We start from the raw sequence: 14670 nt of genomic DNA, 5'->3' as shown, positions 1-14670 counted from the left end.
AAAAAATGTATTACATGACATAACCGCTGCGTGGGGTCCATAAGCTGTAGGGAATATTTCAAGACATAGATACATTCAACGCCTCTTTATAATACTGATGACAAATATCCATAAACAAGAAAAATATAAACCTGATGAAATTAAAATGTTATGTCAACATGCATACAAAATGATTTTATCAAAGTTGACTTATGTACATTTGATTGTTGACAGTGATTGGGTGTGTCCTATCCATTACATAATCAGACATGCTCATTTGTGAACTTGTAAAGTGAAAAATTGTCTAACATTCTAGGGGAATATTTAGGTGTATTTAACTAGACAACTATGTTTAAATAACTGATGTTAAAAAGACTTGAAATATGAGTAGTGTATAATTTTTTTTGAAAACATTTGTAACTTTCCCATTTCCACATGCTGGATATAATTTATTTTATGATTCTCTCAAATGGTTAATATAACACACATCAGGCCATCAGTGTTCTCTTTTTGATTTATTTTACATTTGTCTTTTCAGGACCTTTTAAAAATTTTAAACTATGCAGTTCAAGTTTTGCTCATTGTTGAATGCAATTATAGTGGCCTAAACAGTTGGTCATTTGATCTCTGACGCAGAGTTTTCTCATCAACAATCTCGTTTGAATTGTTTTACATTGTCTTATCGGGGCCTTTTAAAGCCGACTATGCATTATGGGCTTTGCTCATTGTTGAAGGCTGTACAGTGACCTATAGTTGTTAATGTTTGGGTCATTTTGGTCTTTTGCGGATAGTTGTCTCATTGGCAATCATATCGCATCTTCTTTTTTTATATTACCACATCATTTTATTACTATTCAAATCAGTGCCTTTTGATGGTGCAATGTAACATTAACATTATGTAAACCTGCATACCTAATTTTGATGGTGCAATGTAACATTAACATTATGTAAACCTGCATACCTAATTTTGATGGTGCAATGTAACATTAACATTATGTAAACCTGCATACCTAATTTTGATGGTACAATGTAACATTAACATTATGTAAACCTGCATACCTAATTTTGATGGTACAATGTAACATTAACATTATGTAAACCTGCATACCTAATTTTGATGGTGCAATGTAACATTAACATTATGTAAACCTGCATACCTAATTTTGATGGTTCAATGTAACATTAACATTATGTAAACCTGCATACCTAATTTTGATGGTACAATGTAACATTAACATTATGTAAACCTGCATACCTAATTTTGATGGTGCAATGTAACATTAACATTATGTAAACCTGCATACCTAATTTTGATGGTACAATGTAACATTAACATTATGTAAACCTGCATACCTAATTTTGATGGTACAATGTAACATTAACATTATGTAAACCTGCATACCTAATTTTGATGGTGCAATGTAACATTAACATTATGTAAACCTGCATACCTAATTTTGATGGTTCAATGTAACATTAACATTATGTAAACCTGCATACCTAATTTTCTGTCAGATGGTTTGATGTCTTCCCATAGTCTTTTGATGGGAAATTAATGATCACTTAATTTTTCTTTATGTCAGCATATGGTAAGTTTCATGCAATCCCTCACTTTTTGAATTAAGTTGAGAGATGTTAGACTGATTCTATCAATCCCCTTCATTTTCCTCCCCCCCGCCCCTGTCTTGCCTTGCAACTTTCATTCTCTTCTTCCAATCCCCCCTTTTCCCTTTAAGTTGAGAGATTTTAGACTTTTATTCTCTCCATTTACTCCCCCTTTTAAATTTTCATTAAATCAAAAGATGTTACACTTTCTTTCTCTCCAACTTACTCCCCTTCCCCCTCTCCCCCTATTTCAATAAAGTAAACCGCTGTAAGACTCTTTCTCTCCATCCAATCCCTCCTTTTCTCATTAAGTTATGAGTTATGAGATTGCTTTGTCACTCCATAGCTATGATAAATTCTTTTGAAGGGTCTAGTTTCTGATCCCACCTTTGCCTCCTCTCTCTCTTCCTCACAACTTTCTTTCTCTCCATCCAATCCCTCCTTTTCTCATTTAGTTATGAGTTATGAGATTGCTGTGTCACCCCATAGCTATGATAAATTCTTTTTAAGGGTCTAATTTCTTATCTCCCCTCTGCCTTCTCTCTCTCCCTCAACTTTCTTTCTCTCCATCCAATCCCTCCTTTTCTCATTAAGTTTTGAGTTATGAGATTGCTGTGTCACTCCATAGCTATGATAAATTCTTTTTAAGGGTCTAGTTTCAGTCAGAATTGTTATCCTCAAGTGTCAAAATACATTTTAATGTAGTCCAAAATACTTTAGTCTGGTGGGTTGCATTTGAATTTGTTCAGGCCTGAAATTTATATCTGAAATAAATTAAAAAGATATGGTTATCAATAAGTGATAAGAAAAATGTTAATTTATTTTGCATAAATCATATTGCATAACACACAGGATTTAAATCACTTTTTAAAATCTTCAAATTTTGAATAGTTTAAATTCCATGTAATACCCTTATCCAAAGAACTTAAGACTGGTTACCTTTTGAAAAGGTCCAGTTAACTTTTTTTCTGCAGTGTAGAGTGAAGAAAAATAATCTTACATTTTTTGGTATCTAGAATCAAGTTTAAATAAAGTTCTATTGTTTGCCTTGAGGACGGAGTATGAGTCACACGAAAAATTCTCCTAGCTCTCCTAAGATCAATACTATTGTATTAAGGCTTTTACATTTGGTCACGATTTATAACTAAAAAATATTTGGAGTACCTTCACAGTTTACAGGTATAGATCTACAGTCAGCAATTTTATCAAATATTTACTTTTCAAATGCTTTTTAAATTTATTGTCAATATTTCTCATTGTATAAATTTTATTCATTTTTTTCTTTGTTCAGAAAATGACTTATGCATGATTATGAATTCATGTTTAATAGAGATATAAAAATTATATTTGCTTTTGAAAAATGTTTTTTTTCTTCTTTAAATGATGAAGCGTATTATATGTTTAAAGACTTATGTTGATAAAAGAGGATTTAAACAGTGGGGTTTGTTTTTAATCTGTGTGGTGATTCACATGGGTAATTAATGTCTTGACAATATATTTAAATGTTAATACGTATGCACAATAAAGTGCAAACTATTTACAGATTTTCAGACACACCACTATTGAATTACCATGTTTGTAAACTGAAAGGGTTGGTGATTTTTCAGATATTGTTTACATTGTTAAATCATGGATGTATTATTCTTGGTGTTAACTGTGAGGTCCTTTGTGTTCAACCCTTTGATTGGTAAAAATGCAACCTTTAAGAACAAATTAGGAGTTCTAAGTCTTGGAGAATAATAAACAAATGTTTATGGTTTAATTCATGCTGTTGTTTGCAATTTTTATTGTTGTTGTTGCTTATGTCCATTTAACTGTTTTTAACACCTTTTTTGTCTATTTTCAGCATGATGTAACAGTTTGGATGATTTACTGACAAAATCCATGTCCTGGTAAGATAGAGTTAAGTCCCCTTTCATTACAAAAATCATACAAATATTGCTGCAGCAGTCAGTTCACATCATATAAAAACTTGTAATCTATCAAATGCTTACTCAAATCAGATTTGTACCAGAAATATTACCAAAAGTATAAAAAACCAAAGGAGATAAATGGGTCAAATGTCATTAGGACAGCAACCCCACATAGTATGATAAAAAAAGAAGCAGTATGATTTCCAAACAGACCGCTCTCCATCAGTAACCAAATGACATACAAGTTAGCAACTATAGGTCACTGCACCTTCTTCAACAATGCCAAAAACCAAGACCCTATAGTGAGCTATGAATGATCACTGAAATGGCTGTTACACATAAATGTAGCAATCAAGTATACTTCACCATTCGTGCGTTATGAATATGAGTGAATTTGTGCGTTAGCATTACTGTGGATTCATTATTATTGTTGGATACCAACTTTATTGGGTTTCAAAGTTACCCTTGATCTACAAATTCCAATGTACAATGAATAACAAATTTTCTATATGAATTCTGCAGACGTTGGCAATAAAACAAAATCAAATATTCACGAAAATGGAATTTTCCTCAATCCTTGAAAATTGGTACACAAGAAAATAAATGAATCCACAGTAACCTTACAAGATAAAATTAACAGTCTTTTAAGATTTAGATAAAATATGCACTAAGTAATAATTTAACAAACTCAAACACCCTGTGCTAAACAAATGAAGGAAAGGTGGGTGTGTAATATGTCAATAAGACAAAAACACAAATAATTAAAATACATATTTACAGCACATTTCAGTCAGTATGTAGCTAATGGTAATATCTTTGGTTAGCTTGCTTGTTAGCTGAACCGTGAAGTCATTGTTAGTCAAGGTAAACTTCCCTCCTTTTAAAGTAGCTTAGTCCTACAGAGAGATAGATTTTTTATCTGTTGGGCTAGTCTACTATTAAAGGAGGGAAGTTTACCTTACCTAACAATGACTTCACGGTTCAGCTAACATGCAAGCTAACCAAAGATATTACCATTAGCAACATACTGACTGAAATGTGCTGTAAAGGTCAATATTTGATGATATTAATAGAATACAGGGGTTATTACAATATATACCACAGCTTTTATTTAGGTTTACATAAAGGGTTGATTAATTGTTACTTGCACAATGTCCAGTGGCAAACATATTAAATATTATGAACAATGAATAAAATAGATGCAGGGTAAACATCAATGAACAGCAACCCAACAACACAAAGAACAAATACACATCTGAAGAACAACATACAGTCTTTAACAATTATACATGTAACAAATAACTTGTTCTTAGAAATATAAGTTTCTTAGAGCACCATATTATTCAAAGTATAGCATTAATTTGTATCGTTTTGTTTGTCTATTTATTTAGAATTATGTCAACCTTCTTTATAGATAGATACTTTATTCTCCATAACCAATTAACACAGATACAGAGAGGGAACATAAATACTTAACAAACTGCTTAAGGTGATACATGGACTAAAATGTATACAAAACACAACACACAAAAAAATAGAGAATAAAAATAAACATACAAAAATATAAGTTAGGGATAGATAATTTCAATTTAAAGTCAGGTTTTTTACAGTATAGAAAACATTATTTCTCAAAAAAAGATTCTTTTTCCTGTCATAAAAAAGTTTTTCATCCTCAGTAAAGCAATGCATGCAAAGTTAATAACAGAAACAATATCATCTCAAAATTTATTCATTTTGAATTATTTTATTTACAATTTAGAATTGCAATGAATTATGTGCACATATTATGCCATTGATAATTATCGTTATTTACAATTTAGAATTGAAATGAATTATGTGCACATATTATGCCATTGATAAATTCAGAAATTAATTAGATTACTATTTGTCTAGTAACTTATGTAAATTAAATGATATTTGTATTGTTCTTGAAGGTTTGTTGACAAATTGTAGATTAGATTTAATTTCAATTGGATTACAAATTCCTATTTTTCACAAGTCAATTAATTGATTTTCACCTTTATTGATCTTTTGTACCTGACTGAATTGTCAACTTAATTTCACACCTGGACAAAATCTGTACTAGAGCAAATGATTTTTACCTGAGGGGCACAAGTTCTCTCCCTTTGTCCACATGTACAGTACAAGATGACAGATGACAAGGACAGACTGGTATTTACATGCACTGTTTTGATTGGCTGATCAGATAAAGTAAAGTTGGTTCTACTATACAAGGATTGACTTAATGCAAAATTCAACCATGAGCTAAAATTGTCACCGGAACATTGTTTTGTGTGGAATAGTTTCAGAAAAAGGAGAAATATGGACTAAAAGTTATTAGGAAAATCATGTGATTTGGAAATTTTAATATAAAAAAAGGGATTTAAAACTCAGGTGTAGTTAAATCAGGTAAATAAAAGTAAATAAAGTAATATACCTGTGTGAGTGACCTATATATATATATAAACCCTGTGGGACATATGAGTATTAATTCATTCATGAAGAATTTAGTGTGTACACAGTGAATTAGATCCTATTATCATCTACAATAAAATCATCAAAATGATAAAATTCTCAAACATTTGACAACCTTGAGATAAAGGTAATTCTTGAGACAGAACTTGGACCTGGTTTGACTGACTGTTTGTCACCTTAATTTAGATATTCAACAGTTTGTGTCATTGGCTGTCTGGCTGTTCCAGACTTTATTCAATAGGACAGACAACAAGCTGGGAGGAAGCGAACAGACTGACTCTGCCAATGTTTCTTTTAGTATTGATGTCATAGTGAAATAAAGGATTATTACATGTGCGGTTGACAATTCAAGGATTACATGAATGCACGTATAATTGTACATCAGCAAAATTTTTCATTTATTATAGAAATATAGTTTCATAATTTTTTGACAATTAAAACTTCAAAAGAATTTGTCATAAAACGTGCGACACTACAACAGTTATGGAGAATTTTATGGAAATTATTTCATAAATTAATTGGAAGTCGGCTGCAGTGGATATTTTCATTTCATTTATTTTGGATTTACAATTATTCAGAATTTATAATGAACGGATGAATACCTACTGCGAATTATATATACAGGAACAATTGTTTTGGCACGGAATATAAAAACAAAGGATTACAGAATACATATTTTGCTTCATTACAGATTTTGTTCAGTCTAAAAGTACTACTTAAACTACTTACCACTAATACAACATAGGAACTACTAATTTGTCAACTTACTAACCCCATTGTGGTGGATGGGTATTTGGGTAAAAACTTTGATGTTGTGAATTTTTTTTTATTTTCTCATTTTTACAGATAATACGACTGTAGCTCTGTCACCATGTGGTTTTTACTCATCGTCGCTACAGTCCTGATGGCATCAGACCAATCCATTGCCGCTGAAGGAAGTAAGTACACCACTAGTTTTAGATATAAAGCATGCAATGATATACAGTCAATTCTTATGAAGATGCACTTTTCTTTTTGTTTTGTCCAAAAAATCTTTCAAAACTAAAGCAAAGATACCACAATGAAATGAACATACCCCAGTATTTATTTGACTCTTTAAAAAAAAATATCTTCAATTTATACTAGAATATAAAGGGGAAAAGAAACCATCTATATTCTTTTATTTACAACCAATTGATAAGAAAAATGCATTTTCAAGTTTATTACATATATTATTAAAATGATAGTATTTCCCTTAGGGACAATGCAGTTTCTGACTATAAGTCCACATATTTTTTTTCTATAATCAGCAAATTTTATGACCGCATCCTTTGTACAAAAAATGAAATATAGCAATGTACTAAACTTGACCTGAATTTTAATAATGACTTGTCTCTCTATATAGAAAATGACTACCTATATTGTACACCCTTGTCTGAAGACTGTTCAAAGGGCACCTGTTCATATAACGGACATTTTTCTTTTCATATATAGGACTCTTTAAATAAAGATACGAAATATTAAGGACAATGGTTATTCTGACACTAAAAAAGACAATTTTGATATAATAACTTATTGAGTGAAAATATATAATGATATATACTTATTTTGTCACCTTAGTTCCAAAGACAATATTCTTTTTCAACTTTTTTACCTTTTACCATAACATACATCTTTTTTAAACCAAAAAATAAAACTCTCTGGACACCTACAGACAATGTGACAATATGGCCCTTATTTGTCAAAATTTTCTATCTTTTACTGTAAAAAATCTACATTTGTACTTATATATACATGGGACTTAAATAATAGGTTTTAAAGGAGAAAGCACCATCACAGAAAAATGCTTGGCAATATTGATTCAGTTGACAATTTTCCCCAACTTTCTTGTCAAAGTTTGGCTATGTCCTTCCAGATATTGACAGGGTTGAGAAAGTAGATAGATGTCAATTTACAAGTTAATATTTATATGTCTATTGTTCTTTAGACCCTATGGAAGATCAGAAACTGTGGTTCCAATTGAAACATTCATGGTATGATCATGATGATTCTATCTTTACAAATATTCAGCAAAGTACAAACCTCAAATATGTTTTAAAAAACATTCCTTGGACAATATCTTTAGGCCATATTAGAATAAAGCTGTGAAGATCGTATGATTTCTAAAACAGAAACGTAATATGTTTGTTAATATTGATGGCTCACGCTGATAAATGATTTGCAATTTTATAAACTACATATTATCATTTTACAAGGGTCTGACCCCAGGGGGTCATCAAATATACTTCCTTATAAAGTAAATTGGTTTTCTGTTGTTTCACTGTTTTTTAGTTGTTTTTCTTCTCCATAAATGTAAACTTGATGTAAAAGAGAAATTACAAACATTTTACAGTTTATTTTGGCTTATATCTTCATTTATAATTTAAATAAAGTTGTAACACAATACTAATAAGACACAAGTTTAAATCATATGTAAAAAGGATTTCAGAAAATTTAAGTGCAAACTATGTCTTTCTGACAAAATCCAACATTGGTTCTGTTAGGACATATATTTTTTTTTATAAGTTAACAGTCACAGGCAAGATGGAATGACTATTTATTAGTAGAACATTCTCCGTTTTCTGACCATCATTTCATTCTGTGATTGATTAAATATATCTATATGGCCATCAAGGACCCTTCATTTCTACCTCTATGGCTATTTTCTTCATTTGTAATTCTGTTACCATAATGGATCAATATCTATTCATTTGTTTTATAAAACGGTTTTAGATTGTTGACTTATTTGGAGTATGATAAAACTGTCATTGGTAGGTCTGATTCAATTAGCTGCTGGTATTGAAATCCGAGTCGTCACCGCTCTAACTGTCATCCTATGTCAGTGTCAGGGAAAAGTATGGGTGATTGGCTTAAAAGACCAACATAGGCTACAATTTAATATGAAAAACTGGGATATTTCAACGTAAAAGATGGAAAAAGAAGTCCTGTATTTGCCAGATATTAATCCTTTCTTTCAAATAATGATTATGTTTGTGTTAGTCATAGAATACATTGATGAAACCAATGTCAATTTAACAAAGAATAATGAATTTTATATTTGTCTTTCTCCAATTCTATTAACAAACTGCATAACCAGCAGAATGACAAAAAAAAATCTATGGTTCTGGTTACCATGACATATTTTCATTTTGTCTACCACAGAAAATCCTTATTACAGAATAAACTGCATTACTCAGGCGTGACAGTTTTCTTTTAATTAATAAATGATCAAGGACCAGTGAAAACTTTGTATGAAAGGTTCTCTTTTTAATTTAAAAAGATGTTCCCTCCAAGAAAAAACCTAGGACCCACACTAATTTGAACCCTGATTGATTATTTTGACAATATTATACAGTTTTTCTTATATTTTATGTAAGATATATCAACAGTAGAACACGAAGACTATGATATCTTGTATAAAGATATTATGACCTGTTATTAATGAAGATTACATGACATCAATGATAAAATAGTCATCAAGTTAATGAAATTCATTAGAGTAGGAGGCATGAACTAAGTGGACAATTAAATTCAGTAGGTTTTACACACATTTTATAGCCAATATAACAATCTTCCCACAATTCAAAGTTTACAAATGGCCTAAACGAAATTCCTTTGAAGTTCGCTTGAAGCCACAATGGATCGAATAATGCTTGTTCATCAATTGCCTTCAAAAGCCATAATCAATTGTAAAAAAAAAAAACATTCATTTTTTAAATGGCTGTCTACAATAGCGTGAATTTTTACAATTCATTGGATTAAGGATAGCTAGAAGTGGCTGGTACCAGACCTTTAAAAGCCATCGTATGAATTACCAGCTTCGTCATAGCAACATTATTCCCTCCGGACATATATTAATATGAATATAATCAATATAAGTCATAAACTACACTCATCACTAAATAAACACAGGGTAGAATTATCATTGCTCAATAGAGTCCTCAACCAAGTCAATAATATATCCAGGAACAATTCTTCACATTTCTTTATTTTACACAAATGATTGACAGTTTGAGAAAGCTTTTATATTGTTTAACTTCTACAAATGCATTTCAAAAACAAATTTCATGTATAGGATCTTATATTAGATGTTGATAGGAAACTTAAACAGCTGAGGAAATTTGTCCATTAGATTAGTCCGTTGAATGGCAGTATTTGGAACAAGATATGGGGGCTTTTCAAAGCATATATTACACTGTTTTGGTACCTAAAGCAACTTCAGGACCTTTAGTTTGTATTAAAAGAAAGATTGACATAGTTATATCTACTCTATATTACTCTGTGAGTAATCTCTCTATATTACTGTGTGAGTAATCTAATGCTATTCAAGTGCATCATGTGTAAACATACATGTACTTGACATAAATATTACGTGAGTATAAACTCTTGCTGTGAATATTTACTACGTGAGTAGAATCATGCTATGGCGTTACATCATGATTGTGTAAACATACCTGACATAAACACTATGCCAGTAAATTCTTGCTGTAAATAATTACTACTTGAGTAAAGTCTTGCTGTAGATATTTACTACGTGAGTAAAGTCTTGCTGTAAATATTTACTACGTGAGTAAACTCATGGTATGGCGTTACATCATGATTGTGGTATGTGTCTTTATTCACGCTTCTCTTCGAAACAACTGTTACATCAAATGTGTCACCACAATGTCAAAAAGTCAATGGAACAACTCACACTTTTTTTTATTAGATTTGGATTATGATATTGTAATTGATTCACTTACTGTTATGTATATACGGTTTTTATAGAGGGTTTTTTTAACACCTGGGTCATAGTTTTTTTCCCGACTTTTTCCAAGGTCTAGATCTTTGAAACTAGTTTAAAAAAATGGCGTCATGTGTATAACATTAATGCTCCTAGTAGAACCAAACCACCTCAAAATGAATACGTTCTTTGTAAATACTGCAGATAATTCCATCATTGGCAAATTAAGACTAAAAAAGGGCATATGAAATAGAATGACTACATTTAGGTCTGATGACTAATTATAAACCAGTGTGTACCTATTACCCTGAATCCTGATGTATTTTTTGACACGTTGGTTATAGTTAGATGGGAAATGTTTATAAATTGGTATACATGCATAAATATGGTTATAGTTAAGTCAAAAATGTTTATAAATTGGTATATTATTAATATGTACTGCAATATTAAACATTGTCATTGTTCATATACAAATGTATGTAGTGGGATGTCTTAATTTAGATTATTAAAAAAAAACGTACACAACTTTTCAAAAACATGAACTAGTGGCATATATTTATTTTTCGTATTCTTCGTAAAAGGCACTTTTTTATTGCCATTCCCTATCTTAAGCTTAGCAAATATGGATTTTTTCAAAAATATATACAGAGAATTATTCATAACAACAATGACTTCTTTCATCAACAATAAAATATTCACAAAACAATCAATATGCATGTAAGTGCAGAATAAAACAAAAGTGAATGCATAGATGAACATAACAGCTGGGCATTAAAAAGACAACGAATAAAACAAAAGTGAATGCATAGATGAACATAACAGCTGGGCATTAAAAAGACAACATTGAAAAACTTCAGCACAACGGCAGCATAATATTACCACAATGAAAGCATTTATATTGAATAAAACAAAAAGCATAGATACAGACAAAACATGACAACTGACAATAGCACTGACAGTATGTATAATATATGTGCTGAGCATCACTAAACAACATTGATAACTTTCAACAAAAGGCCAGCATAACACAACATTAAAAAATTTCAGCATAAGGGCACCATAATACCACATTAAAAGCAATTATTGGCATTCATAAGCATTTTTAATTCTTCTGCACAGAAAATATTGAAAACATTCTTATTAGTATTGAAAACATTCTTATTAGGGCTAAGTAAAAAGACATTGAAAACATTCTTATTAGAGCAGCATTTAATTCATAGAAAACATAAGTTGAGGGCAGCATGAAATGACACTGAAAACAATCAGTAATAGGCCAGCATAAACGTCTGATAAAGTGAAGAAAAATTGCTGTTTAAATAAAAGTGTTTTGTATTATGGTATTAAATGCACGTAAGCCGTAGTCGTGTATTGCATCATAATGAGCATGACGCCCGTGACTTTATACTTTTACAACCATCTGTTACATAAAAATGTGTCGCCAAATCAAAATGTTGTAAAAACTTAATGTAACAATAAGAATTTTTATAATCATCAAAATATGATGAAATATTTGATTTGTATAAATATAAAAAAAAAAAAACTGAATGCACATGTTGTTATGTAAAGTGGATTGATGACTTATACCCTTGTCATTTTGAAAGTGGTATTAAAACCTGTTACCATTGTATAGGGTAAAATATAAGTGATTTTAATAAATATAATTGATTTACGATACATTTTAATTTGTAAATATAAATTTTATCCAGGAAACAAAAGATTTCTGGAGCCAAAGTTTGATATTTAGTAGTTTAATTTCAATTAAATCCAGATTAATTGGTGATAATTCTAGTTTTGAACATTCATTTCTTTGTTATGATGAATAAATTTCGAAAAATAATAGCGTTGTAACAAAAAGGAATCTGTAGGCATTAGGTGCAGATTTGTTTTTCGCTGATAATCATTAATGAGTCTTATTTTTTTAAATTTAACCAATTAAAATGAAAATTCAAGGTCATGGCTGCAAACTCTTGACCCTAGAATTCAGCCTTTACAATGTCAATTTAAAGTCAGCAATAGAATTTATAAGTAATGAAAAGGAGGCCTAGACAATGAACTCTATCAAAATGTCACCAATACATATACAATTTTCATTTTGCAAATAAGGCAGTTTCTTAACATGGCCAGAGTGACTAAAATATTTTAAAAAATTAGAGTCATGCCACATCTTTTTATTAAATTGAAAAAACTCATAAAACCAAAGGTGACATAGAAACAGTGTAAATTGAAGACAGATAATTATTAATATAGTCATTAAAACATTAGCCTGGAGGGGGATGTTTAACTTGTTGTTATGTCACCTTAGTGTGTGTTTGATTTGTCATCTTGTGTAATTAGTACATAACAATAAAACACAGTACGATTTGTTTGTTTATAACTGATTATTTGTTTGTTTGGCTCTCAAACTTATTTTTATTGTTAAGAACCAATTGACAGAACTTGGTGAGACAGTTAAACCATGTACTTACTACTACCAATTCTTGTCAATAGCAAAAAATGACTATAATGTACATGTATGCTATTAATTGTATTATTCACTTTACGGTTGTGGATATTTTTTTTTTATTAAAATAAGCAGTTAAAGGTTTGAAATTTGACAAATTACTGATTAAAAGATAAAAAAAAAACCATTGCAAACTAGTTTACAACCATGTAAATAAGGAGTGGTCTTTTAAAATAAGTTAAACATTAAAGAAAAAAACAACTTTAAATTTACATACTTTTTATGCTTTTTTTGTCATTGCCAGATAATAAAAAAAAAATCATCAGCAAATTTGTTGTTCTCTACTTGATTAAAAGTTAGATAAGAAATTGCAACCAAATATTTTGGGAGATAATGAACCCCAGTTTGAATTATGATGTATGATACCTTCAGCCCTCCATAGTTTTTAACTTTGTAAATTAAGGGACATCTTTCAAAATACTAAGCCTGCTGTTGCCTAACCTTGTTGAATTCACTTCAATTGAAGTTTAAGAAGTAAATAGGGAGGAAGTTGTTTCTTTAATGGTTGATTGTTTTCCAAATAAATTATGATAATAAAGCTTAAAAGCTGAAATGATTTAAAGATGTGCAATAGCCAAATGAACAATACAATCTTCTAGCAGACTCTTTTCTAGCAATTTAACTAGATACTTATGACATTCAATGACTTTAGAATTGCCCATATAAAGCAATTGCGAGTTTACCTGAAAATTATTGAATTCTACGTGTTTGTAGTAAAAATAAAAATAGCAATAAATAATAGTCCTAGATAATTCATTGATATGAAGTTCATTCCCCTAGGGGGCTAACAACTATTATAGTCTACTACTATAGTGAATGTATTATGAAAACTATACAATGATTGTAACACTCGTGTTTTACTAGGCAGACTTATAATATATATTTGTATGTATTATGAAAACTATCCAATGATTGTAACACTCGTGTTTTACTAGGCAGACTTATAATATATATTTGATCAATTTGTTTTCTGATCCGATGAATCATCAACCGGAATTCTGTTCAATGATAATGAAAATATTTATTGGCGTAACATTTTTGAAATGAGAAACTCAGGGGGGTAACAGATAGTTTTGCTACTGTATAGATCAGATATTTGCATTGTTGTTTAAATATTAATAATACAGAATCAAAATGCCTTTGATTTTTTGTAGAGAAAATAATTGAAAATTCACTAGGATGAGTTCCTTTTCAAAAATATGAAACAGAAATATTAAAATGTAATCTCCATGAATTTGTGTCTGGTTTGTTTGTTCACTTCTAATAGATTAAAATCAATTTATTATTGTAATTCTTTGCAAAGGTCTTTGTTCTAACCTATATAGCTAGTATATCACATTTCCAAAGGTCTTTGTTCTATGGTATAGCTATTTGTTTTCAAATGTCTTGTGGGTGGGGGTTTAAACAAAAATATGATAATTTTGGAACATAAACTAGTGAATTTAGTCGATAATTTG

General features: G+C 30.1%; 1 protein-coding gene across 1 annotated transcript in view; it reads left to right on the top strand.

The window, feature by feature from the left end:
• Nucleotides 1-14670, top strand: part of LOC134713272 (tyrosine-protein phosphatase Lar-like) — a 168047-nt gene that overhangs the window by 74031 nt on the left and 79346 nt on the right. Inside the window, exons 6-7 of the mRNA XM_063574929.1 lie at nt 3431-3476; nt 6819-6910. Of these exons, the coding sequence (XP_063430999.1) occupies nt 6844-6910 (67 nt within the window). The 5' untranslated portion in view covers nt 3431-3476; nt 6819-6843. The remainder of the gene's footprint in view (nt 1-3430; nt 3477-6818; nt 6911-14670) is intronic.

The sequence above is a fragment of the Mytilus trossulus genome, chromosome 1, assembly GCF_036588685.1.
Source record: "Mytilus trossulus isolate FHL-02 chromosome 1, PNRI_Mtr1.1.1.hap1, whole genome shotgun sequence".
Taxonomy (NCBI): Eukaryota; Metazoa; Mollusca; class Bivalvia; order Mytilida; family Mytilidae; genus Mytilus; species Mytilus trossulus.
The sequence above is the reverse complement of the archived record's forward strand: the minus strand, read 5'-3'. Positions and strand labels throughout refer to the sequence as shown.